The following is a 24,947-nucleotide window of genomic DNA, read 5'->3' as shown; positions in this document are numbered from 1 at the left end:
GCTTTTTTCTTTTTGCTTATGTGGTGCTGAGGAATCAAACCCAGGGCCTCAGGCATGCAAGGCAAGCGCTCTACCACTGAGCCAACTTCCCAGCCCTTTTTGTTTTCTTTTGTTAACCTTCTTGCAAATGAATACTTTATACTTTTCTAATGAAGGAAAAACACTTTAAAAAAATCTAGAAGTGACTAGTTATGGGTCAGGTACTGGTACTGGTAGCTCATACTTGTAAACCCTAGATACTTATGATGCTGAAATATCAGGATCACAGTTTGTTCAATGCCAACCTGGACACAAAAGTCCTAAGATTCTTTTTTGTTCAGTCATGGGGCTTGAACTCAGGGCCTGGGCTCTGTCCTTGAGCTTTTTCGCTCAAGGTTGGTGCTCTACCACTTTGAGCCACAGCACTACTTCAATTTTCTGGAGGTTAATTGGAGAAAAGAGTCTCATGGACTTCAGGCTAGCTTCAAACCACAATCCTCCTTCTCGGCCATGTGAGTAGCTAGGATTACAGGTATGAGCCCCCAGTGACTAGCTTCTAAGGTTCTTATCTCCAATTAACCAGCAAAAAAGCCAGAAGTAGAGCTATGGCTCAAATGGTAGAGAGCTGGCCTAGAGCAAAAAAGCTCAGGGACAGTGCAGGCCCTGAAATTCAAGCCCCAGGACTAGCACAAAAAATAAAAAGTGACTACTCATTTAAGAATTCTTTCTTTGCTTAAAATAATCATTCGTGGATTTAAAGAATACAAGTTTGCATTTTGACTGTAGAGCTACTAGTTAGGAAGACTAGAGAAAAATTTGATATCTTAGTTTTCCTTTAATGCTACTATTTCACTTATAAAAGATAAAATCAAAAGGTTGTTTTAGCAGTTTGTTGCATTACTTAAAACATTAAGTGTCATCAAGGGAAATAAATCCTATAAAACAATTATAACAGGAAAAATCTTACATTGTAAAGTAGTATTTGGTAAGTAAACATCAACATCTTGATGCTATTTAGTTGGGTTAGACTAAGATACATTGAACTAATTTACTGAAGTGTGTTAAAAATTGTCTTTTTAATAAGTTTTTAAAAATAATTTTTGTTGTGCTTTTCATTTTTCCTATTTTTTTAACTACGGTGATATAGCAGATTTGTCTTCTGAGTATAAATTAAAAATGAGTGAAGTTCAAGCAATGGTGGAATTTTCTGTGGAGCTAAACAAGTTCTACAATGTGGATTTATTCCAGAGAGGGTATGTATTTTAGTGTGAAAATGATATGTTTTGCATAAGATACAATACACAGTTATAGTTTAAATTTAATTAGATACTTTTGTTTGCTTGTGACTGTAATGAGCATTAAGAGGACTTTAATGAAAACATGTAAGATTTCATATTTGCTCTTTGAGGACTTAGAGCTTAATAGGTGAAGTAAATTACACACCCAGAACATCTAAGTAGAAGTCAAAGTATATATGATGAAGCTTCAATTAAGAATTTATAGAAAGAGCTATAGAATTAGAGCAAAGGGATATAGTTGTGGGTTGGTATGTTAAGTCTTTATGTAGGGTCAGTGCCAAAGTGTGGATAAGACTGGATAGGCATAGATCCTTCCAGTACATAGCCTCACAGATGTAGAGAGTGGTGGGACACATTTTTGTAAGTAGTAATGGCTATGTTATATTTAAGAACATTTAGGAAATAGGGTATTTTCTAGGAGAAAGACAAAAGAAAGGTAATAAAGACAAGGCTTTGCTGTTGAAATGCTCTAGAATTCTTTTCTGAGGTCTAGAAAAGAGTTAAGACTACAGGTTTAGGTAGCTATCTTTCCAAGGAAGAATAAAATGATCATTGTTGTTATAACCAGCACTTACTAAAATGGTGGAGATTGAGCTTGTTAGACTAATGGCTGCATAGAAGTAGAAACAGTAGGGAGCAGTTTAGGGGTATTGGGAGTAACTTCAATTGGTGATGGAGGGATTATGAACAACAGGAGTATGATAAGAAATATTTCCTGTTTTATGGGAATGACTTTGGCACACCCACAAAAACAACAACAAAAACCCATTTTGAAAAAATAAAAAGAGTTATGTGTGTTCTTCTCTACGTAGTCTCCCGTTCTCTTCAAGGCTAGCTGAGCTTGACATGCTGTTCCTTCTCTTATAGAGTATTTGCCAAGAAGGCCATAAAGGCTGACTGGTAGCTTTTAGGGCATTAAAACCCACTTAAAAAACTTTTTAGGTTCCTGTTGTGCCTGATATTGTCCATGCTCCACTGTAAAAACGCATACTCTAATTATTTTTGAGACACCCTTTCTAGATATTATCTTTACTATCTAGGGATCAGTATTCTGTAACTTACTAAAGACCTTTTGTCAAGTGAAGAATGTCTGGTTCCTGCCTTCATTCTTTTTTTTTTTTTTTTGGTCAGTTGCGGGGCTTGAACTCTGGGCTTGGGCGCTGTCCCTGCACTCTTCAGCTCAAGGTGAGCGTTGTACTGCTTGAGCCACAGCACCACTTCCGGTTTTCTGGTGGTTTATTGGAGATAAGAGTTTCATGGACTTTCCTGCACCAGGCTGGCTTTGAACCGTGATTCTCAGATCTCAGCCTCCTGAGTAGCTAGGATTACAGGCGTGAGCCACCCGTGCCCCGGGTTCTTGCCTTCATTCTTTTAGTGACTTTAAGGAAAATCCCATATCCCTTGACTTTATATGTGACTGAGAGTTTCATCTTGGATTTTTTTTTTTGTCAGTCAAAAGGCTTGAACTGAAAAATCTTTTAGGAGATAGGAAGCAAGAACTTGTTTGGAGTTTCAAGTCCTGGTCCCTCTGTCTTTTTTCTAGAGTTTGTATGTAAAATAACTAGTTCTTCCTGTAGACCTCTTCTATCCTGCCCAACCTGCTTTTAGTTAGCTAGGAACAGCTAGTTGGCATTTTCAATTTCTGCTTAGAAGTTAGCTTTCTTGGGTCCTATAGTTTCTTAGGAGGTCGTTTTATAACTTTTCCAGGTTATTGTAGATTGCATATTTCATCACACCTCAAATATGGGTTACCATTTTCCCATTATGCTAAGTTTCTTGATAATTTTTTTGAAATTTATTACTTAATTTTAAGTTTTGTATAGTATACACCAGTGCCTAGATATCAATGTCTGTATTTGTTATTTATTGCCAATAATAATGCAGCCATAACCATCTCACAACAAACACAGCCTCAATGGAATTTGTTCACAAGACTGGATAAGTTACATAGTTCTGATTTGGGCTGGCTTAGCCAATCTTTGCTGGTGCATGTGTGAGTCCACAGCTGGCAGATTCGATGGGTTCTTGCTGAGGCAGACGCAGCAGACACAGCTAGCCTTCTCCTGTGGCTTGCTCTCATAGAGGGTGCAGCAGTCCAAAGAGAAAGAAACGATGCATGGAGATATCTAGCACCTCTAGTTGAAACTGGTATTCCATTACCTCTCCTATAGGTATGTTGGCCAAGACAAACTATAAGTTAGGTCAATAATGGAGAACAACTTTCTCTATATTTTTTCCTTGTAGTGATACTGGTGCTTGAACTCAGGGCTTGGATGCTATCCTTTATCTTTATCACTTAAGGCTGGTGCTCTACCACTTGAGCTACAGCTCCACTTCAGGCTTTTTTGCAGATTAATTGGAAATAAGATTCTCTAAGATTTGTCTGCTTAGGCTGGTTTCAAACCTCTATCCTCAGATCTTGGTCTTGTGAGTGTGAGCTACCAGCACCCTGTGAAATCACTGCTTTAAAAACTTTTAAGAAAAATAATTTTTTAAGAAAAATTTATTTGTAAAAAAAATTATCTTTAGTTGTAAAAAAGGTTTCAATTCAGCATGTCAGTTTATGAGTACAATGTATCTTGGTTAGTGTCACTCCTTACATAGTTTTTACTCCCTGATGGGGGAAAATGTGACAAATCCTCTGTCTTACAGTTTGTGGCAGAAAGCATGGTTCCCTTTCTTTTTGCAAAGGAAAACTTTTGCTTTTGTTGATTCTATATGTTCTCTTTGAATTTAATTGCTTTTGCCTTTTTTAAAAAATCATCTGTCATATAGTCTTTAATATTTGTTTAAGAAGTTGTCTAAGGAAATGGAGAAAACTGAGACCCACAAAGCTAAAGGAAATCCCACAAAATTTAACGGCATCTTTGGTCTGAATCTGCAGGTTTGATTATTTTCAGAATCATATCATACCTGTTATACTTCTTTGAGCATTACTAAATGGGATTTAGAATTTCTATAAATTCTGTCCCAATGGTGGTGCTATGAAAAATCCTCACACTCCAACAGAATTCTGAATTGGCTTTGAGAGCAGGAAACACCAGACCACCAAAAGAGATACATATGGTGCATTTTGCAATTGTAATGTGTCATCTATATGCTGAATCATTATAGCTGATATGTCTGAGTGTCTCATTACCATCTCTTCCTCCCAGCAGGCTTTTCTTTGTGTTTGTTATTGTTTTAGAGACATTCTCAACACTTAGGCCCTGCCAGGAAACACTATCATTCACTCAGCAGGGAAGAAGCACTGCTATTTTTACACAAAAGGTTTCTTAACCCTGTTGGGGCTCAGGGAAGACCCAACACCTGTGTGCCTTCCTAAACACACACACACACACACACACACACACAGAAGACCCAACACCTGTGTGCCTTCCTGAACATATACACACACAGAAGACCCAACACCTGTGTGCCTTCCTAAACACACACACACACACACACACACCCAAGACCCAACACCTGTGTGCCTTCCTAAACACACACACACACACACACACACACCCAAGACCCAACACCTGTGTGCCTTCCTGAACATATACACACACACACAAACATGCACACACACACAGAAGACCCATCACCTGTATGCCTTCCTACACACACACACACATACATACACACACACAGAAGACCCAACACCTGTGTGCCTTCCTAAACACACACACACACACACAGATAACAGTGGTTCATGGCTCCTAATTACTCAATAGACTGAGATCTGAGGATGGAAGTTTGAAGCCAGCCTGGGCAAGAAAGTTTGTGAGACTATTATCTTCAATTAGCTCTCCCCATCCCCCCCAGAAAGCAAAGTGAAGCTGTGGCTTGAGTGGTAGAGTGCTGGCCTTGAGCAAAAAGCTCAGTGTCAGGCCCTAAGTACAAGCCCCAGGACCTTCACATAGAAAAATTGTGGAATGCTAAATCCAAGGGTAAAGAAATACCCATGTGGTTTTTATAATTATCCCATATATGTATGGTATTATACCATTTTGGATTTTCTACATCAGTATACAATAATTAGGGTTTACCCAGTCTTGTCAGCAAATTAAAGGTTGATTATGTCAATCTGATAAGTGAGAAAGGCTATATTTGTTTTTTATGAACTGTTTATTCATACCCTTTTTATTGATTAATTGGTTGTTCTCATTAAAAGAATTTCCATTTTGGGAATATTATGTTTTAGGATTGAAATTAAGATTTTGATGCATGGGTCAGCAAATGCTGTCAGGCCAGAAACCAAAACAAAACCAAAAAAAGAAAACAAAAACAACTTTTACCTTGTTGTGATTTTGCCATTCCTTAAATTTGGGTTAAGATTCTATCCTGTCTTTTTTACAGTAATTTTATAAAGTTACATTTTTGTAGCTTATCTAATAGCTTTTTGTTTTTTTTTTGCAAGAGATTAATATGAATTACCTACTCTAAAAATATACATATTATTTCCTTTATTTTTAAATATTATATTCTCTTATTTGGTATTTTACTCTAAAGATAATTAACATATTCAGATTTTAAAGTTTTCTTGATTTAAAAAGTATACACCTTGGAGGTGACACTAATTTTAATGAAAATGTATTTATGGTAATAGTCTACTTTTTGGTTGTTGGTGGTTGTGGGGTATGAACTCAAGGCCTTGGTGCTGTCTTTGAACCTGTTTGTGCTTGAGGCTAGTGCTCTTCCACTTGAGACACAGCACCACTTACGGTTTTTAAGTGATTAATTGGAGATAAGAGTCTCATAGGGACTTTTTTGCCTCAGCTAGCTTTGAACCACAATCCTCAAAAATCAGCCTCCTGAGTGGCTAGGATTATAGGTGTGAGGTACAGAAGCCTGGCATAGTTTACTTTTATATATTAAATTAAAAGTTAACTTTATTTGAAGTAATGTATATATTTGCTTTTAGAGTTTTATACCTAGTATTTAAACTGGTGGCTATTATATAGATAGGTCTTCAATAAGTATTAAGTTATATGTGTGTATGCAATCTACAAATGATTTAAACTGCATGGAAGAATGTGTAGAATGTGTTAGTAGGAGCTTTAAAAATTCTACATCATTTTATATAAGGGTCTTGAATATCTGGTGTATTTTTATACAGTCTTTGCATATTCTTTCTTATACTTTAAGTCATATATTACTTCAGCTACCTACTACAATGTAAATTTTGTGCAGAGGATTATTGTGTTTTTTAAAAAAATGTTTACTGTATTGTCTAGAAAATAATGACCAAAATAAGTCTGTACCTTTGTGGATGGGCAGATACTTTGGGGTTGGGCTAACAAAAATGATCAAGGAAGTTGAATACACTGAATTAGATTATTTGTACCTGTGAAAATAGAATAATGAAAATTGTTTAAATTGTTTGGGGAAGGAGGGAAAAGGACAATGATAGAGAGTGGGTGAGATTGATTAGAATACTGTATGAACATGTGTGGAAATGTAATTAGTGTAAGTTAAAGAAAAAGTCTGTGTATGTTTAATACAGATATGTTATTTCCCCAAATATTATGACTTACAGTTGGTTGAACTAATAGATACAGAAGACCAATTATGATATTTTAATGGTATGTGTTAAATGGAGAAGTTTCACTTAAAAAATTTAACATAGAACATGTTATTGGACATTCTAGAACATTCTGGTAAACCAATGGCCATGGGAAACACTTTGCAGTAAGCTTTTCCACAAGATTTTAGTGGGTTTTTTCCCTTTTCTAATTTTCATTTTAAAATACAATTACTAACAAAAAGTCCAAGAAACAAATCCAGTAGTGAGATACAAAAGACCAAATATAGTATTTTAATGGTATATATTAAATAAAGAAGTTTCACTTAAAAAAATGTAACATAGAACATGTTATTGGACATTCTAGAACATTCTGGTGAACCAATGGTCATGGGAAACACTTTGCAGTAAGCTTTTCCACAAGATTTTAGTGTTTTTTCCCCTTCCTAATTTTCATTTTAAAATATAATTACTAACAAAGAAGTCCAAGAAACAAATCCAATAGTGTACATATTATTTAAAGACTCTTTTTCATCTGATACTTGGTCACATGGTCTGTATACAGAGCTAATTATGAGTTTTCATACACACAGTTTGCTACTGGACTGAATCCACATGTACTCAGTGATTCACTATTTCTACTTTTTCTTGGAAACAGGAATGAGTACTCACAACAAAGTAAAAATATAAAGACAAATTATCTAGTCAGGTTTGTGCGTGCGTGCGTGCGTGTGTGTGTGTGTGTGTGTGTGTGTGTGTGTGTGTGTGTGTTGGTTATAGAGCTTGAATTCACGATGTCATCTGAGACAAAGCTGCCACTCTACCACTTGAGCCTGCCTTTTACTCATTAATTGGTCATAGGAGTCTCACAACCTTTCCTGCCTGGGCTGGCTTCCAACTGTGATCATGAGATCTTAGCCTTTTGAGTAGCTGCTATAGAGCCTATCTTGGTGATTCCTTTTTTTCCCGTTGGTTGTGGGGCTTGAACTCAGGGCCTGGGCACTATCTCTGGGCTTTTGTGCTCAAAACTAGTGCTCTACCACTTTGAGCCTCAGCTCCACTTCCAGTATTTTGGCAATTAATTGGAGATAAGAGTCCCATGGAGTTTCCTGCCTGGCTGGCTTCAAACTTCAATCCTCAGATCTCAGCTTAGAGTAGCTAGGGTTACATGTGTGAGCAACCAGTACCCAGTCTCAGCTTGGTGATTCTTGATATACATTATTTATTATGTATCAGTTAAATAGAATTTCCTAGCCAGGTGCCAGTGGCTCAACGCCTATAATCTTAGCTACTCAAGAGGTTGAGATCTGAGGATAACAATTTGAAGCCAGTCCGGGTAGGAATGTCCATGATACTTTTATCTACAATTAATCACAGAAAAAGCCAGAAGTGGTACTGTGACTCAAGTGGTTAAAAGGAGTCCAGTGACAATACCCAGGCCCAGAGTTCAAGCCCCAGAACTAGCTATGTATATACATACATACATAGATACACACATTTTCCTTCCTGACCAAAAATAAAAAGCAAATAGGTTTACCAAAAATAAAAATCAAATAGATTTTTCTGTACAGCTGGCTTTATTTTCATGTAAACATTAAATAATAATTACTATAAATAATTACATATTTTATAGGTTATAATGTAATGTTTCATGTACATATAAATTGTGGTGTGATTTAATCAAGTTAATTAACACCTCACAGACTTATAATTTTGTGACTACAATAGTTAAAGCCTATCTATGTAGTAATTATCTTTTAAAAGAAAAAAGTTAATAACCTAAATTAAACAATAAAACTCTTAAATGCCTTTCTAATTCCTTTTTAACTCTTTCACATAAAGTAAAAAGTTATATGTTATATATGTATAATTTCTTATTTGTTTTAGTTATCTTTATGCTTGCTGGACTTCTATCATACTAATAATGACACGTAGGGCTGATGATAAGTTTTTCCCACTGATAATAAATGTTCTGTAGACTGATATGATTAGGTCAACCTTATTATTTTAACACATATAACATGTAGAAGTTTGAACAAAATGTATTTTCAAATATGTTTTGAAATTACTTCCTTATTTCTTTGCTTTAGTTTTTACCAGATTCGTGCATCTATGAGAATTCCACCAAGGATTCCCCATAGAGTAGAAGCCAGTTTGTTACATGTAACAGGTGAGCCAAACAATATTTTCAACTTAAAAAAATCTGAAGTAACATAAAAATCAGTATGTTTTCATAATTTTTTCTATTAGAAATATTATTTTAAAGAACAGTATCATTATTGTATCTTGTATGCTGGTCTCAGTAGGTCACACTTGTAATCCCAGCTGTTTAGGAGGATCTTAACTGGTGGCCACCCTTGTCAAAAAGTTAATAAGACTCTATCTCAACTAGTAAGCCAAGCATAGCAATATGTTCCTGTGATCCCAGCTACAAAGAAACATTGGCAAAAGGATCAACATCTAGTTCTTTCCCCAGACCAAAATCTTGAGACCATATCTGAAACACAACTAAAGCAAAAAAGGCCTAAGAGATTGTGGCTCAAGTATAGAATGCCTTGCCTCGAGTTCAAATTCTAGTACTAGCTGGGTGCTAGTGGCCTACTCCTGTAATCCTAGCTACTCAGGAGGCTGAGACCTGAGGATCATGGTTTATAGCCAGCCCAGGCAGAAAAGTCCATGAGACTCTTACCTCCAATAAACCACTAGAAAACTGAAGTGGCGCTGTGGCTCAAGCGGTAGAGCGCTTGCCTTGAGCTGAAGAGCTGAGGGAAATGTCCAGGCCCAGAGTTCAAGTTCCACAACTGATACACAAAAAAAATTCTAGTACTGCCCCCAAAAGAAAAAAAGTCATCTCTTAGAAGAAATAGACTTGAGCTTTCAATAAAATAGCCTTGGTTGAGTTTCTTATAATGACTAGGACACATAGCAGGATTCAAAGACTTACACTAAATAATTAATTGGGCATTTTTCAGTGTTCCTAATATAGCATGCAGGTTTTGCATCCTTGATTGAAAAATCTGAAACTTGAAATGCTTCCAAATTGGAAACTTTGATTACCAACCTGATAGTGCAGAAAATTCTGCACTAGGAGTGGAACCTTCCTAGTGGATCCCTCACCTAGTGTTCTTGAAGTCCTGAGTTTTATCCCTAGCAGAGTGGGCTTTGTGGGGAGGGAGAGAAAAGAGAAAACTCCACAGAATGTAGATAATTTGCAGTTAAAATGATAATTTACTAAAATAATGCATAAAATTACTCTTTGGATATAAAAACAGGAACATTATATGTGCTTTGTAAAATATAAAAGGATAATCTCATGTATATGGAGATATTCCACAATCCAAAAATCCAAAGTTAGAAAGTTTTCCAAGCATTTTAGATAAGGGATACTTAGCCTATCGTAGGCTAGCTTATTCAGTACACTTAGGAAATAAAATAGTAAAACATTTTAAAGAGTTACTATAAATCTGATATTACAAGTTTTTAAAGCATTATAAATGCATACATACATATTTTAATGTTATTAGTAATGCTGGACATATGTGTGTTTATTAACTATATTGAGCTAGCTCTACCAAGCTCTGCCAAGCTCTACCACGCATGATTGAGTTCATTTTTAAAGAAATTTGCTGAGAATGTGAATTGGCTAGGATTGCCTTTTTAAAATCATACTATGGATGATAAATTCTGCTAGTTTATGTTACATTTTGAGAAATTGTACATAGTAAAGAGTTTATCTGAAAGATTATCAAAATGTTCAGGAAAGCTTGTTGCTTCTGGCTGTAAAAAAGAAAAATAGCTTTGTTCTCTTAAAAAGGAAAAAGAATAGTCTTTTCTTTGGCCTGATGTATCTTAATCTATATGCTTATTGTCATAATAGGCCTTCTTTTCTAAGTCTGAGTATCTGATGTTGCAAAATGGACTTGGTACTTCTCTTTGAATTTTCTTAAATCTAGTACAATAAATCTCTTTCTTGGTTATGTACTCTGAAGTTCTGTTTAAAAAAACAAGACAGGGCTGGGAACGTGGCTCAGTGGTAGAGCGCTTGCCTTGCATGCATGAGGCCCTCAATTCCTCAGCACCACTTAAGCAAAAAGAAAAAAACCAGAAGTGGCGCTGTAGCTCAAGTGGTAGAGCACTAGCCTTGAGCTGAAGAGCTGAGGGACAGCGCCCAGGCCCAGAGTTCAGGCCCCATGACCGGACTCAAAAGCAAATAAAAACAAAAACAAAAAAACAAGACAAAGCAACTCAGACTTCATTTGTGAGATGTTCCACGGTGACAGGGTATTAGATGTAAGTTCAAAATGTTAAGTAAGTTCTTTTAAGGGGTGGTATCAGCTACTTCTTTGTTAAGATATTTGAAGATTATACCACCTACATTACTTCTTAATATTGAAGTTTTCCTCATATGACAACCTGAGAAGGTTTTTTTTTTTTAAAGAAAAGGAAACATTTTTTGAATCAAAGTCAATACTTTCTTTTAATATCTGCAAGCCAATACTGAACTTACTTTATTCAAGAAAGAACACAATGTACAAAAATTATGTTTACAATTATAAAATGTATCAATTTTATCTTCTGGGTGCTGAGCAGAAGTAATTTTAAACAAAAGGTAAACTTGTTCTCTAAAATGAAACTGTTGTAATTTAACAATAGAGGTGAAAGTGAATGTACTCATGAAGTAAAGTGTTTAAAGGCCCACCGATAGCACTGTCTAAGAGGGCTATGGTCAGTACCTCTGCTCTAAGCTTAGAGTGCACTTCCTGCCTGCATGGCAGAAATGCTTCATTCAGAATGCAGGTGGCCACTCACAGACCCACATGGAGATCATGCCTTCATTCCTTCCCCCTCGCTTGCCAATTGTTAGCACATTTCAATCAAGTGAGTTTGAGTATGAAAATCCTATTCATTTCAACTTTAAAATGAGATACACTGGCATAGGGAACAAATGGGCTCCCAGGGTTTACAGTCCCACTAATGAAGGTGAAAAGTGCCCTCTGCATCTGAGAGGGTTTTTTTTTTTTTAAAGAGTTAACAATCTATCCTTTTGTAATTTTTTATATTTTGATTCTGTTTAATTTTTTATTAATGAAATAGAATCACTATAAAAATATTTAGATGTGAGATCATTTAGTTTGCCCAGAGTAATCTAATCAAATGGAAAAAGGGAGATAAGAAGATAAGAATTCTGGGCTGGGAAGGTGGCTTAGTGGTAGAGTGCTTGCTTTGCATGCATGAGGCCCTGGGTTCGATTCCTCAGCACCACATAAACAGAAAAAGCCGGAAGTGGCGCTGTGGCTCAAGCGGTAGAGTGCTAACCTTGAGCTGAACTGCTGAGGGTCAGCGCCCAGGCCCAGAGTTCAGGCCTCATGACTGGACTCAAAAAAAAAAAAAAGAAGATAAGAATTCTAGAAAGAAATGGGATGCAAACATAGGTAAAAACACATAAATTGTAAGTTCTTAACAAATGAGATTAGTTGAAAGGCTGAAAGAAATGTACCAGAGGAAAAACAATGCTTGCTTACCTAATTTTGATTATTATTCAATAATATAAAATAGTATTAATAGTATCAAATTCTAATACCTCCTTGTTCATGTTAGGTGTGATTTTGCTTTATCCTTTCATTATTAACTCGTAGATAATAGATACCATATTTAAGAGATTGAAAACTATTAAACCTGATACTTTTTCTTGTTTTGGTAGGTTTTTTTGTATTGTTTGTTTTTTAAATTGGAACCTTACATTTGCTAGGCAAGTGCTCTGCCACTTGAGCCATGTGGTGGCTACAACTGAAACTGTCTTACTCTTGGTTTCAAATCATTAGGTGATGGCTGTGGTGAAGGTATTCAATAAAGACTTAGACATGAGATGCCTTTCACTATTGTAACAGTTCAAGCTGGACACAGTGGCTCATGCCTGTAATCCTAGCTACTCAGGAGGCTGAGATCTGAGGATCACGGTTCAAAGTCAGCCCGGGCAGGAAAATCCGTGAGACTCTTATCTCCAAAAACCACTAGAAAACCCGAAGTGGTGCTGTGGCTCAAGTGGTAGAGTGCTCACCTTGAGTCAAGCTGAGGGATAGCACCCAGGCCCAGAGTTCAAACCCCATAACTGACAAAAAAAAACAAACAAACCCAAAACAAACAAAAGAAACATAAAAAACCAAACTAACACTCCAATGGCAAGTAGTAGCCACTCACAGATCAAGTTGGTATATGCAATAGCAGTGTGGGACTAGAACCCTGGGAGTTGGTGCATGGCACTCACCGAAGGGAGTGCATGGGCTGTGGGGAAGGAGGCTGGTAGGAGAGGTGGGAAAATCCCTTGAGGCTAGAATATGAGGCCAGAGTTCAAAGGTTGGAGTCCATGAAGAACTGAACTCTTATTTGAGTATCTTCAGCTGAAATTTTATGGCCTGTTTTGGGGGTCTTATTTAAGACCACCTAACCGTAATAGGGTTGATATTTTAGCATGTCCTGACTACCTTGGAGTTGGCTCTTTAGCTTTGTGGGTGGCATTCCTTTGCCTTGTATCCTGGAACAGGGTGATGGCAAGGGGGCGGGGAGGGGAAGGGGATGGAACATCTGGTCAGTAGGCTATCTGGTCCATGGGTGGAGTGTGCATGGTTTAGATGGCTGCTTGTGAGCTTGCCCTATGTTTTGCTGGTGACTGACTTACGTAATACCCATGACTATCTCCTTGCCTTGTAAGCATGTCAGAAATGTTTTTAATCAATCATTGATTTTTATCATTTATCACCTTTATCAGGAATATTCTCTCCATTTTATTCAGACAGAAGCATTCTATACTAGGCTTGCTGCTGCCCTACTTCCTTATCCCAATCCCACCTGGCAGTCTTTCTTGTCCCCTTTGGCCTCTAAGGCTATTTATCTCATATTCTATTAGCATATAATTTCCTATAATATACATATATATATATATACATATATATATGTATATATATATATATATATCCTATTATGTGCCCTACAATACTGTGAAAGCAGATTGAATGGCCCAACATGAATGACACAGAGGCCAACCAAACTTCACAGGTGAAGGTAACTGTCCTTGATAAGATTGCCCTAGTGTTAGATCCAACCTTGAGTTTGAAAGTTTGCAAACTACCCTCATTTCTGACCAGCTGGCATCAGATTTATGGGTTCTCATTATTTATGGTTGACAATTCACTAGAAAAACTTCACAAACTCAGAAAAATGCTATACTTACTATTCCAGTTTTATTTACTTTGCTGTAACCTACAAGTCACTACCTCAAGATTTCTGCTTTTAGCTTTCCGATTAAAAAAGTCATAGTTTTAAACTGTTACAATGTTTATTCAATTTCCATCATAGAAATTAAATATTCAGAAACGTTCTAATCTGTATAAAACAGTAGCAAAAGTAGAGTAACAGACAATATAATAGATTATTTCTTTACATGAAAGTCTTTAGTAGTTATTATATTTTGTCTTTTACATGCAAATTATGTATCTTATCTGTTTTAGGTATGTCTCTAGCCTTTCCGGCTTCAGTTCATGATTCTTTGATTTGCAGCAAAACATTTCAAATTCTATACAAAAATGAAGAGGTGGTTTTAAATGATGTAATGATCTTCAAAGTTAAAATGTTGTTGGATGAAAGAAAGGTAAGTCTCTTTTTCTCTTTCATTGTATATGCATACACATTTTTTGTAAAGCTTTAAGGCATATCTAACTTCTTTTACATATTAAAAAATCACCTCATACTATAATTTCTTCTTTAGATTGAAGAAACTCTTGAGAAAATTAATTTTCTATTATGCTTGGATCTATACTTCACAGATGGAGATTATTCGTAAGTAGGCTATTAAAGTAATCTTTAAACTGTTTAGTTCTTAATATTTGTTACATTTCTGTTTTTTGGAATCTAGCCTATCTGTTTTCTATCTATTTTGAAGTACTTCTGCTTTTTCTGAGAGGCTCATAAACCAGATTTTTTTGTGCCCATGATGATTTCATGAGCTCTAGGTAGTAATATCAGACAACTTGAAGGAATGTGAAACAGTTGCCTAAACTCTGCCAATTAGGTTTGCTGGTTATGAGTAATTCACTGATTTCTAGACCCCTTACCAGGTATTTAGAACTTGGTACTGTGAATTTGCCAGCACAGTTAAGTCATTTTAGGTATAAATTGCACTGATACTAACTTAAAACAAGAGTCAGTGATATATTTTGCAATTTCATTTTTAGAGGGTTTCTTTCCTTCTATTTCAAATGGAGTTTTAGAAATGCTTCTTGAAATTTGTATGTAAATTCGTATTTGAGAGGCTGAGAATGAATGAGAGAATTGTGATTTGAAGCCAATCCAGACAGAAAAGTTTGCAAGACTGCTTCTCAGCCTATAGCTTGACAGAATGTCATGTGCCTACCATCCTATTTACATGGGAAGCTGAAACTGAAAAGATCAAAGTTCCAAGGCCCACCCAGGCAGAAAAGTCTGAGGACTCCATCTCAATAAAAGGAAGGTGGACATGCTTGTTGTCCCAGCAGAAATAGGAAGCCTAAAATAAGTGGATCTCCATCCAGATGTGCACCTGAAGAAAGAATTGAGATCCTGCTTTTAGAACAACAACAACCAAAAACCCCAACCCCCCCAAAACAGAAAACAAGCTAACATAATTTAAATATGGTTTGAAGCTTGCAAGTGTGAGTTCAACCCCCAGTACCACATAAATGAAAAAGAAAAAAAGAAAATTATATGTAAATTCCGATTGTACATAGTGCTATAAGTAATAGTATTACTGAAATGTCTGCTTTATTTTTCCTCATCCTGGATGATTTGGTTAACTACTCTGTAATACCTGTTCATTACAAATTTATTTTTTTATTTTTTTTTTGGGTCCGCTTGTGGAGCCTGAACTCTGGGCCTGGGCACTGTCCCTCAGCTCTTCAGCTCAAGGCTAGCACTCTACCACTTGAGCCACAGTGCCACTTGCGGCTTTTTTCTTTTTGCTTATGTGGTGCTGAGGAATTGAACCCAGGGCCTCATGAATGCAAGGCAAGCGCTCTACCACTGAGCCACCTTCCCAGCCCTCATTACAGATTTTTTTTTGTTTTTTGTCAGTCGTGCGGCTTGAACTCTGGGTCTGGGCTCTGTCCCTCAGCTCTTCAGCTCAAAGCAAGCGCTCTACCTCTTGAGCTACAGCGCCACTTCCCATTACGAATTTTTTAAACCCAAATGGGGTTTGTTGGAGTATACAGCTCCCTGGGATCTTAAATTATATTTAGAAATAATTTTCATAACATTGTTTTTGTATGAGTACCTTTTAGTGACAAGCTAACCATAATAAAATGCCTTTCATTGTAATGAATAAGCAATGGTTTAATTGCACAAAATTTTATACAATGAAAATAATTTGATTTTCTTGGGGGATTTATTGCAATAGGACTTGACTTCTGTTATATTACAATCTTATATGCTTTATGTACTAAAATTTACTTTAAGCTATAAGCTTCCTGTCTCCATTTAACCACCGAAAAGCTGGAAGTAGATCTGTGGCTCAGTGGTAAGGCATTAGCTTTATAGCAAAAAAGCTGAGGAATAGCTTAGACCCTGAGTCCCAACTGTTAAGGCCAGCACATACACATATACTCACACACACACACACACACACACACACAGATATTATCAATTTTACAAAAGGGAATTGGTTTAATATTTTTGTCAGTTGTAAGTAATCTGTAAAACCTTAGCCTTTGCTAAATATTTCATACTTACATGCAAATTTACTTTTTTTAATAGGGCAGATGATCTGAATGCTTTACAACTAATAAGTAACAGAACTTTGAAGCTGCACTTTAGCCTCTACAGAGGGATTCATCATCATGTTAATGTTATGTTTGATTATTTCCACCTTTCTGTGGTATCTGTTACAGTTCACGCATCACTGGTTGCACTACATCAGCCACTAATAAGGTAAACTGAACTAGTATCTTAGTTCTTATTAATTGAATGCCTTTCATTTTCCTGGTGAACACATATTTTGATAAAGGTAGTTGAAAATTATTTACTAATAATTAAAAATTTTGTAATTGTTACATGTTTCTGATTTTATACAAAAGTTGCACAAAAATGATACAGTAATAAGATTCAAGAGCATGGAGCCATTTGATGAGTAGCTTTTTTCTATTACAGAAGATGAAACAAACTTTGTCAGTCCAAAGGAGTTGACCAAGTTAAAAAAATAGTTTAGAAATAGCTATGTAGTATTGGTTCATCTGTATCTATGAGGCTTTTTTGTCTCTTTTCTAGATAGGTTAATTTACCTCCTTAACTCATAATTGCTTTCTAAGACATTAACCAATTGTATAGATTTTTACTAAGATTATGTGACTGTTATTCATGTACTGTTTTAGTTACAAAAGTGTGTAATCATATAAATGCCTTGGGCTATTTTTTTCTGTCCCTTCCATGGGGAGACAAATTATTTTCAAACAATGCAAGAATATAATTCAAGCCTTTCACACAATAAAACATTGTTGGTACACTCTGCGCAGTAGATGGACTCTTCAGATAAGTAATTTATATGGAAATACTCCAATTGGTTTAATACTAATTTGATTTTGACAGTTATTATAAGGAATGATGCTTAAGGGATAGGACATAAGATTATTTATCAGAAAGCATAACTAGGTCAATTTGTATAATTGCTCTGAGAATTTATAGAAGCCTGATACCAGTGAACATTTAACCACAAGTAATAGCCTCTGGCTATTAATTATATTGTCTATATTATGTATTATATAGCCTCTGGCCTTTGATTATATTGTTTTAAAGACCATAATTGAGAACATCTTCCACTATGTTGCTCCCTGTTCTTTTGTTGAGATCATCTTGACTCAATTCTTTTTATAGTGCAGAGCCAGGAATAAGATTGTCCTTGCCTTGCCTTCCTTATTCTATAATAAGATCTATAGCTGATTTTGTTGCCATCATTGTCTTTCCTATTAGGTCTTGTGAAGTTATATTCAGTTTCTACAGCATTTATAAATTGGAGAATATTTTTTTAATATAAAATTAATTTATAAACTTAAGTTTAAGTTTTGAAATAGATTAGTATATAATGAATTCTAAGGAAAACTTCCTTAACAAGTTATATTTATAAAAATATTAACTCCAGAAATGTAATTCCAATATAAATTACATATTAAGATTTAATGCCAAAAGTTTATTTTCTATAGTTTTCTAAATCTCTTCTTTTTTCCAGTTTTAATTTTTAAGTAACTGAAAAAATTAACAGAAACATGATGATACTATGGGACTCATACTCTTACAAAACACTGTTTTTTTGTAATATTTTCTTTTGTAAGTATCTCACCCTGAAATAGACTATTGAGACAATAATATTGTACTTCTTATTTCTTCAGCTTCCCTCGCCCTGTGAAGACTACTTGGTTAAACAGAAATGCACCAGTACAAAACAAAGATTCTATGATTCCCACTCTGGAAAGTGTGGTTTTTGGTATTAACTACACAAGACAGTTATCACCAGATGTAAGAACTAGCTATGTTTGTCATCCTTTCCTTATTTTTTACCCTTTTTACTTAAAAGAAATACTTTAAACTATTTTATGTGTAGATGTGGTATTTCTTTGATTAATTATTTGAGATTAGCAACTTACAAACCTAATTAAATATGACCATAATTAATCTCTTAGTTACCCATTATGAAAGTCAACTTGATATTTCAAAATTTTACCAAATTTAATGTATAGAAATCTTATACTTACTATCATCCTTGTTCTCTTAACGGAATAAGTAGAAATGTTCCAAAGGGGGTTTTAAAAACAATGACAAATGTATTCCCAACTTGGAATAGTTCAAGTGTAGCCATTATTATGAAAGGAAATGGAGCTTGTATTATAAAATATAAAAATAAAGTGTCCTTCAGTCCAAAGTTAGTATGTAGGGCATGTTACCAAAACAATTTAACCTGCTTGTTTATAAAAATGCACTGTAGCTGAAATTTCTGCTGTCATATGTTATGTGTTTAAATTATGCATATGAACAACTTTGCAATATATTTCTGAATTTTCCATATTTTAGAAATTGTCAAATATGTAGTTTTATACTTCTTAATATTTTTAAGCCTCAAGTGTAATATTTCTAGATTTCTGATTTTAACAATTGACATTCTGTTCCTTCTTTAGGGCTGTAACTTCCTCATTGCAGACTCTTTCCTACACCATGCTTATCATTTTCATTATACACTCTGTGCCACTTTGCTACTGGCCTTCAAGGGATTGCACAGCTACTTCATTACGGTAACAGAAGAGATTCCCTCTTGTCAGAAACTAGAACTGGGTATGTGAAAATTAGCCAGATCTGCATTTCAATTCAAGTCCTTTTCACTCTTCTGTTGCTATTTATCTCTACTAAAACTATTTTCTTTATACACGCTTCATTTTTATTTCTCCCTTAGTTCCATCTTTAGTCAGTCCTCGATAAACATATTTTGAAATTTAAGGTTATTTGTTATAATGTTGAGATATAACTTCTTGGTGCCCAATTTGAAATGAGTCTTTTGAGTAGATAAAAAAATTTGCATGTAAATAAATTACCTATGAAATAGGAAAAAAGTCAGATTCTACTTCCAAATATTTAACAATCAAAATAGATTGTAGTTACTTGGAACATTTTTGTATATGTTTATATCACTTTAGGGAATAATAACATTACTCAATATTTTAACATTTTGGAAATTAAATCATTAAAAAAAAATCACACTTCAGATTTAATCCAAAGTGAAATATCTACTTATATGTTATCATAATAAAAATCATACTGCCTTGATTTTGTATGCTATTTGTAGCTTGCAAATACCGCATTTCACAGAGGAGAAATTATTGGAGATGGCAATTTTTTAATCCAAACTTCATATGGTAGGTAGTTTTATTAGCTTTTATTTACATATGGCAGCTTTAAAAACAGGGTATTATCTCTTCAGCGTAAGTTCTATCATTACATACTTGAGTAAGTCAGGAATTGCTTTTATAGTTTTAGTTAACAGTAACTGAGGGGGCAATTCATGCCTGTAATTCTAGTGCTTGGGAGACTGAAGCAGGAGGATTTTGAGTTCCTGAACAGTTGGGGTACATAGTGAGATCCTTACTTAGAAAACTTTTAAAATTTAACTAAAATGCTCTTCTTTTTATATTGATCTGTTCCTCAAGAATTCCAATATTGGATCAATATCAGTATTGACTAAAATAGTAACTTACTGAAAGTAATTCTTGGGTTTGAGCCTTTTAGGTTATAAATGTTGTGTTTGGTTATAAAGCAATCACAGTTGTAAAGATTTGCACCCCACTTCAATTCAACTGTGACAAATGCTGGATATTGTATTATATATTAATATTATATATTATTATATATTATATTATATCACTGCCTACCTATCAGGGGCTAGTCTTTTGAATTTGATTAGTTTCATTATGTAATCAGTCCAGCTCACACTTTCTTCACCTGATTAGACTGTGTCATGTGTCATTAACTGTTTACTTGATTCATTAATCCCCAAGTGTATACACATACACAAGCAGTAGGTACATGAGTTTTGTTTAGGGTTTTTTATGGCCATATATTGTGCCTTGTGTACTTAGAATCCCTCCATTTATTACCCTCAGAATAATTTTTTGGGAAATTGTTACCTTAGATGTAAATTATTTTAAATGTTGTTTTGTGTAGGAAAGAATCATTTATAAAGCTAATTTATAGAGCTAATACATAGAGCTAATTTAGGCTATCACTTACCCTCAGTGGCACAATAATGTTTCAGATATTTTTAATTTGGTAAGTTGGAACTCAAAAACATTTTTTGTAAAATTGTAAGTTTTGGCTAGGTTTAATATTACCAGGCCAAAAATTATTAAACCACAGTATTAAAGAAGGACAGTATCATTTTCCAGAAAAGTACTATTTATGAAGTGCAGTGAAATAAAACTTAAAAACCACTTGATGATATCTCAAGGAAAGTTATTAGTAGTTTCAGTGTGGAATGCCATAGTAGAAATCAAGAAGCCATGGAATCTATTTCTGTTACTTACTTTACATCTAAGCACAGAGTGTTTTCCTTTCTCAAGGGAAAGTGAGTTAGAAATGTAAGGACTGCATAATTTCCTAGACTTTTTATCAGCACCTGCTAAGTCAGGCACTGTGCTGGGTACTGGAGAAAGAAGACACCTCTGTCTTTAAGGAACTTTGACTCATCCCTCTCCTCTAACAGCAACAATAATAAAAAGCCAGCTCAGCTTGAGAGGTGAGCAGGAGAAACTCATCCAGTAAAACAAGGCTTCATATGGCTTTAATATATGAGAATGGATAATAAATTTGTGTAAAGAAGATATCTGTCTGCATAATACATTCAAGTAGATTTTACATCTAATATTTACAAATGAAAATCACATTACTCACATTTAACCTAGGAAAGAATATTTCCCAAAATTTAGTAAATTATTGAGTGCCAGTGGCTCACACCTGTAATCATAGGCTCCCACGAAGCTAAGATCTAAAAGATGGTAGTTGAAGCTCAGCTCAGGCAGCTAAGTCCATGAGACTCCATCTCTAAAATAAGTAACAAATGGCAGGGCTGGATGTGACTCACATGGTAAAAAGCCAACAGAGTAAGCAAGCTAAGCCAAGTGAGACCCTGAGTTCAAATCCCTCCAATACTGAAAAAAAACAGCAAAAATGTAAGAATTATTGATAAAATTTGTAGTGAGTAATTAAACAAAAGCATTGCTCTTTTCAAAGTCAAAACCCCTATGTCAAATAGTGTAGACATTGTTAGCACTTTTTTAAAACTATTAATTTAACTTCAGCATGATTATTATTACATTCAGTTTTATTATAGGAGATGAGGATTACTTTTATTTGTATAACTTTGAGCTTACATGTGTAATACAAACATTATAGTAAAAATGGCATATGATTTCAGAGATCAGTTTCCAAATGAATATAAATCATATTACAAATTATTTAAAATATTTCATCAGCAAACAAAATTCTAGAGCAAGCCCAGATTTCAGTTTTACATATGTAAATCATGGAATTATAGACTTAAAATTATTAGTTCCAGCCAGGCGCCAGTGGCTCATGCCTGTAATCCTAGCTACTCAGGAGGCCAAGATGTGAGGATCATGGTTCAAAGCCAGGCTGGGCAGGAAAGTCCATGAGACTCTTATCTAGAAAACTAGAAGTGGCACTGTGGCTCAAGTGGTAGGGCGCTCTCCTTGAGTGAAGAGCTGAGAGATAGCGCCCAGGCCCAGAGTTCAAGCTCCACAACCACCACCAACAACAAAAAGTATTAGTGCCTTACATATATATTTATTTAAAATATATTTGAATAAATGAATAGTTGAAATAGCATAGTACAGTTTTTATAACATGAAAACATTCCTATTTCTTGAAAAAGTTTAGCCATCAACACATAGCTTGTTTTGTAAGAATTAAAAAAAAAATGAGACTCATTGATAATACTGTATCCTCTTAAACTTTTCTATACTACTTGTACTTTCTTTTTATTATGAATTTTACTTTATTCTTGAATTCCTTCTCTAGAAGAATATGTGAAAATGCTATTAACTATTTAAAATAAAGTGATTAGTTGCCTCTTAAACATTATCATATTCTTCAGATTTAATAATTAGGCCTAAAGTAGTTCTTGATTAGAAATTGTATTATGTGTCCTATTAAAATTTAAAATTCTTACACTCTACCATGCTTTAAAAATTTTAGCTAAAGTCTCTTCCCTCTTTAAAAAATAAAAACCTTAATTCTTTTCTGCTTTTTGCCTTTTTTCGTAGATGAATGATGTACATTTTTTTTTTTTTTGGTGATAATATAGTTGAGTATTGGCTTGAGGCATTGAGCTCAACTAAAAATGAGAGTTAGGACTATAGGAATCTAGATTTTGGCAAGTCATAATATCTATTCTTATGAAAGGAGAAAACTGCACTTGCTGAGCTATTAGATTCCTGCTAGCCCTAAAACTCTTCATTCATAGGGCTGGAGGTGTGGCTCAAATGGTAGAGCACTGGCCTAGCATGTGGAAAAACCCATCTCTAGTTTTATAAGAAAAGGAAAGAGAAAAAGAAAAATTAAACATAATGAAATTGAAATAAGGTTTTGAGTGACACATTTAAATTAGAAAAAACTAATATAAATTGAATGTACATCATTTGTAATTCTGATAAGCTAATTCACTAACTTTTCTATTAGATCAATACTAAGTCTCTTATTAACAAGTTGGAAAATTCTAGTAAATTTTGTTGTCTGAAGAGTATAGTAACTAGTGCTGTGTGCAATCCTTACAACTAGCCAAGGCCAACATGCAGGTCCTCTATGAGCGCCTTCTCAGAAGAAAACAGTCAAGAACCCAGAAAGACATCAGTACAGTAGGTATGTTTACAAATAGGCTAATTAAATCCCTTTAATCAGTATTAAATTTTGTTCAGTGTCAGATTTCATAAATGTATTTATTAATGTATCCTTACCACTTTTTCTTAAAAAACTTATCTTGTAGAATCAATTTGGCTTATTGATAATTTTAGATTAATTTCTTAATCGATTTGTAATATTGATTTTTTCTTCAAACTGGAAATGGTAATTAAAAAGATGTCTCTCGCATTTTCCATATTCTTTTGAGTATCTCCAAAGACCACCATTTCTAAAGCAAGGATTGGCAAGATTGGCTGGGCAAGTGATATTGCCTTAAATTTGCTTAAAGTAATTATCTTTACATAGGTTTGTTTACAATGAAGTATGATTTAAAAACTAAACCTACTTTAATTCATTGCAGAAATAAATGTCTTTAGTATTTGGTTTTGGTATTTAAATTATAAATTATATATTTCTTTTTAAATGATGTTCCATATATTATATAAATCAGTATGTTTTGAAGATGGGTTAGTTAAGCTGGGTGCTGGTGGATTATGTCTGTAATTACAGCTATTTATTAGGCTAAGGTCAGAGGATCACTCTTCAAGGCAAGCTTGGGGAATAAAAGACAGTAAGATTCTATCTCTGATTAACTAGGGAAAAAGCCAGGCTGGAGGTATGGCTCAAGTGGTAGAGCACCAACAATGAACAAGAAACCCGAATAAGAGCTTGAGACACTAAGTTTGAGCTCAAAACTGCCAAAAATAAAAAGGCTTAGTTATACAGATAACTAACTTTTTAGGAATAAATTTTATAAAAAGTGGAGTACATAAATATAACATTAAATATTAAATAGGATATTATCAAATATTAACTGCAGTGAAAGCTGATTGTATGATTTGTTTTGTCTAAGGCAGTTTTGCAAGTTACCTTACATACAGTTAATATTTTATTGACAGTGTTAACCTCTTACGAAAACTGGAGCACATACCATTATCAGAATGTCCAATAATTTCATAATTCTCTTACCTCATTAATGTGTATTTAACTAATGGAGAAATACTACTTTGAACTTTATTGAGAATAGCATAGGTATTTAGATATTGTGAGCTTTCTAAAGGGAATTTATGTACATAATTTCAAAGCTAGTTTTCAGGTCTAACCCTGAAATATTTCCTCTAATTACTTTTTATTCCTTTCAGAGGAAATAGATGTAGAAGCTCGACTTGCTGAACTATGTGAAGAAGTTAAGGTACTTGACTTTCAAAAATTCACATTATCAAGTTATTTGAGTGATTTCTTTTTCCTGTTCTAAGCATTTTGCTTAAGAAAACTTATTTATCTGAACTTGTAAAGATATATTGGTTCACCATAGTGGGAGTAGACAATTTAGCTGATCAAAACTTGTTTTTCTGCAGCATAAAGTTAATTTAGCTTTTGTAAAAGTATATTCTGCATATAAGTGAACTAGTAATGACAATTAACTGATGGAAATATACGTTTTCTTTTATTAAAAGAATTTCTGGACAGATTTGTAAAATGACTTAAACTTGTATACAAAAATAACTTTTTTTTTTTTGGGTCCGGTCGTGGGGCCTGAACTCTGGGCCTGGGCGCTGTCCCTCAGCACTTCAGCTCAAGGCTAGTACCACATGAGCCACAGCACCACTTCCGGCTTTTTTCTTTTTGCTTATGTGGTGCTGAGGAATCGAACCCAGGGCCTCAGGCATGCAAGGCAAGTGCTCTAC

At 34.6% G+C, this 24,947-nt stretch overlaps 1 protein-coding gene across 2 annotated transcripts in view; it reads left to right on the top strand.

The window, feature by feature from the left end:
- The window catches only part of Fam135a (family with sequence similarity 135, member A), an 84,491-nt gene that overhangs the window by 12,557 nt on the left and 46,987 nt on the right, over nt 1–24,947 (top strand). Inside the window, exons 3-11 of one of the 2 annotated variants that reach the window (XM_013036646.1) lie at nt 1,117–1,232; nt 8,874–8,953; nt 14,289–14,428; nt 14,546–14,616; nt 16,564–16,737; nt 18,189–18,315; nt 18,972–19,125; nt 23,140–23,220; nt 24,402–24,451. In XM_013036646.1, coding sequence (XP_012892100.1) covers nt 1,156–1,232; nt 8,874–8,953; nt 14,289–14,428; nt 14,546–14,616; nt 16,564–16,737; nt 18,189–18,315; nt 18,972–19,125; nt 23,140–23,220; nt 24,402–24,451 — 954 coding nt within the window. In that variant the 5' untranslated portion in view covers nt 1,117–1,155. The remainder of the gene's footprint in view (nt 1–1,116; nt 1,233–8,873; nt 8,954–14,288; nt 14,429–14,545; nt 14,617–16,563; nt 16,738–18,188; nt 18,316–18,971; nt 19,126–23,139; nt 23,221–24,401; nt 24,452–24,947) is intronic. The other variant, XM_013036645.1, reaches the window with a different exon arrangement.

Source organism: Dipodomys ordii, unplaced genomic scaffold (assembly GCF_000151885.1).
Source record: "Dipodomys ordii isolate 6190 unplaced genomic scaffold, Dord_2.0 Scaffold325, whole genome shotgun sequence".
Lineage (NCBI taxonomy): Eukaryota > Metazoa > Chordata > Mammalia > Rodentia > Heteromyidae > Dipodomys > Dipodomys ordii.
This window is presented reverse-complemented; position numbering and strand designations above follow the sequence as displayed.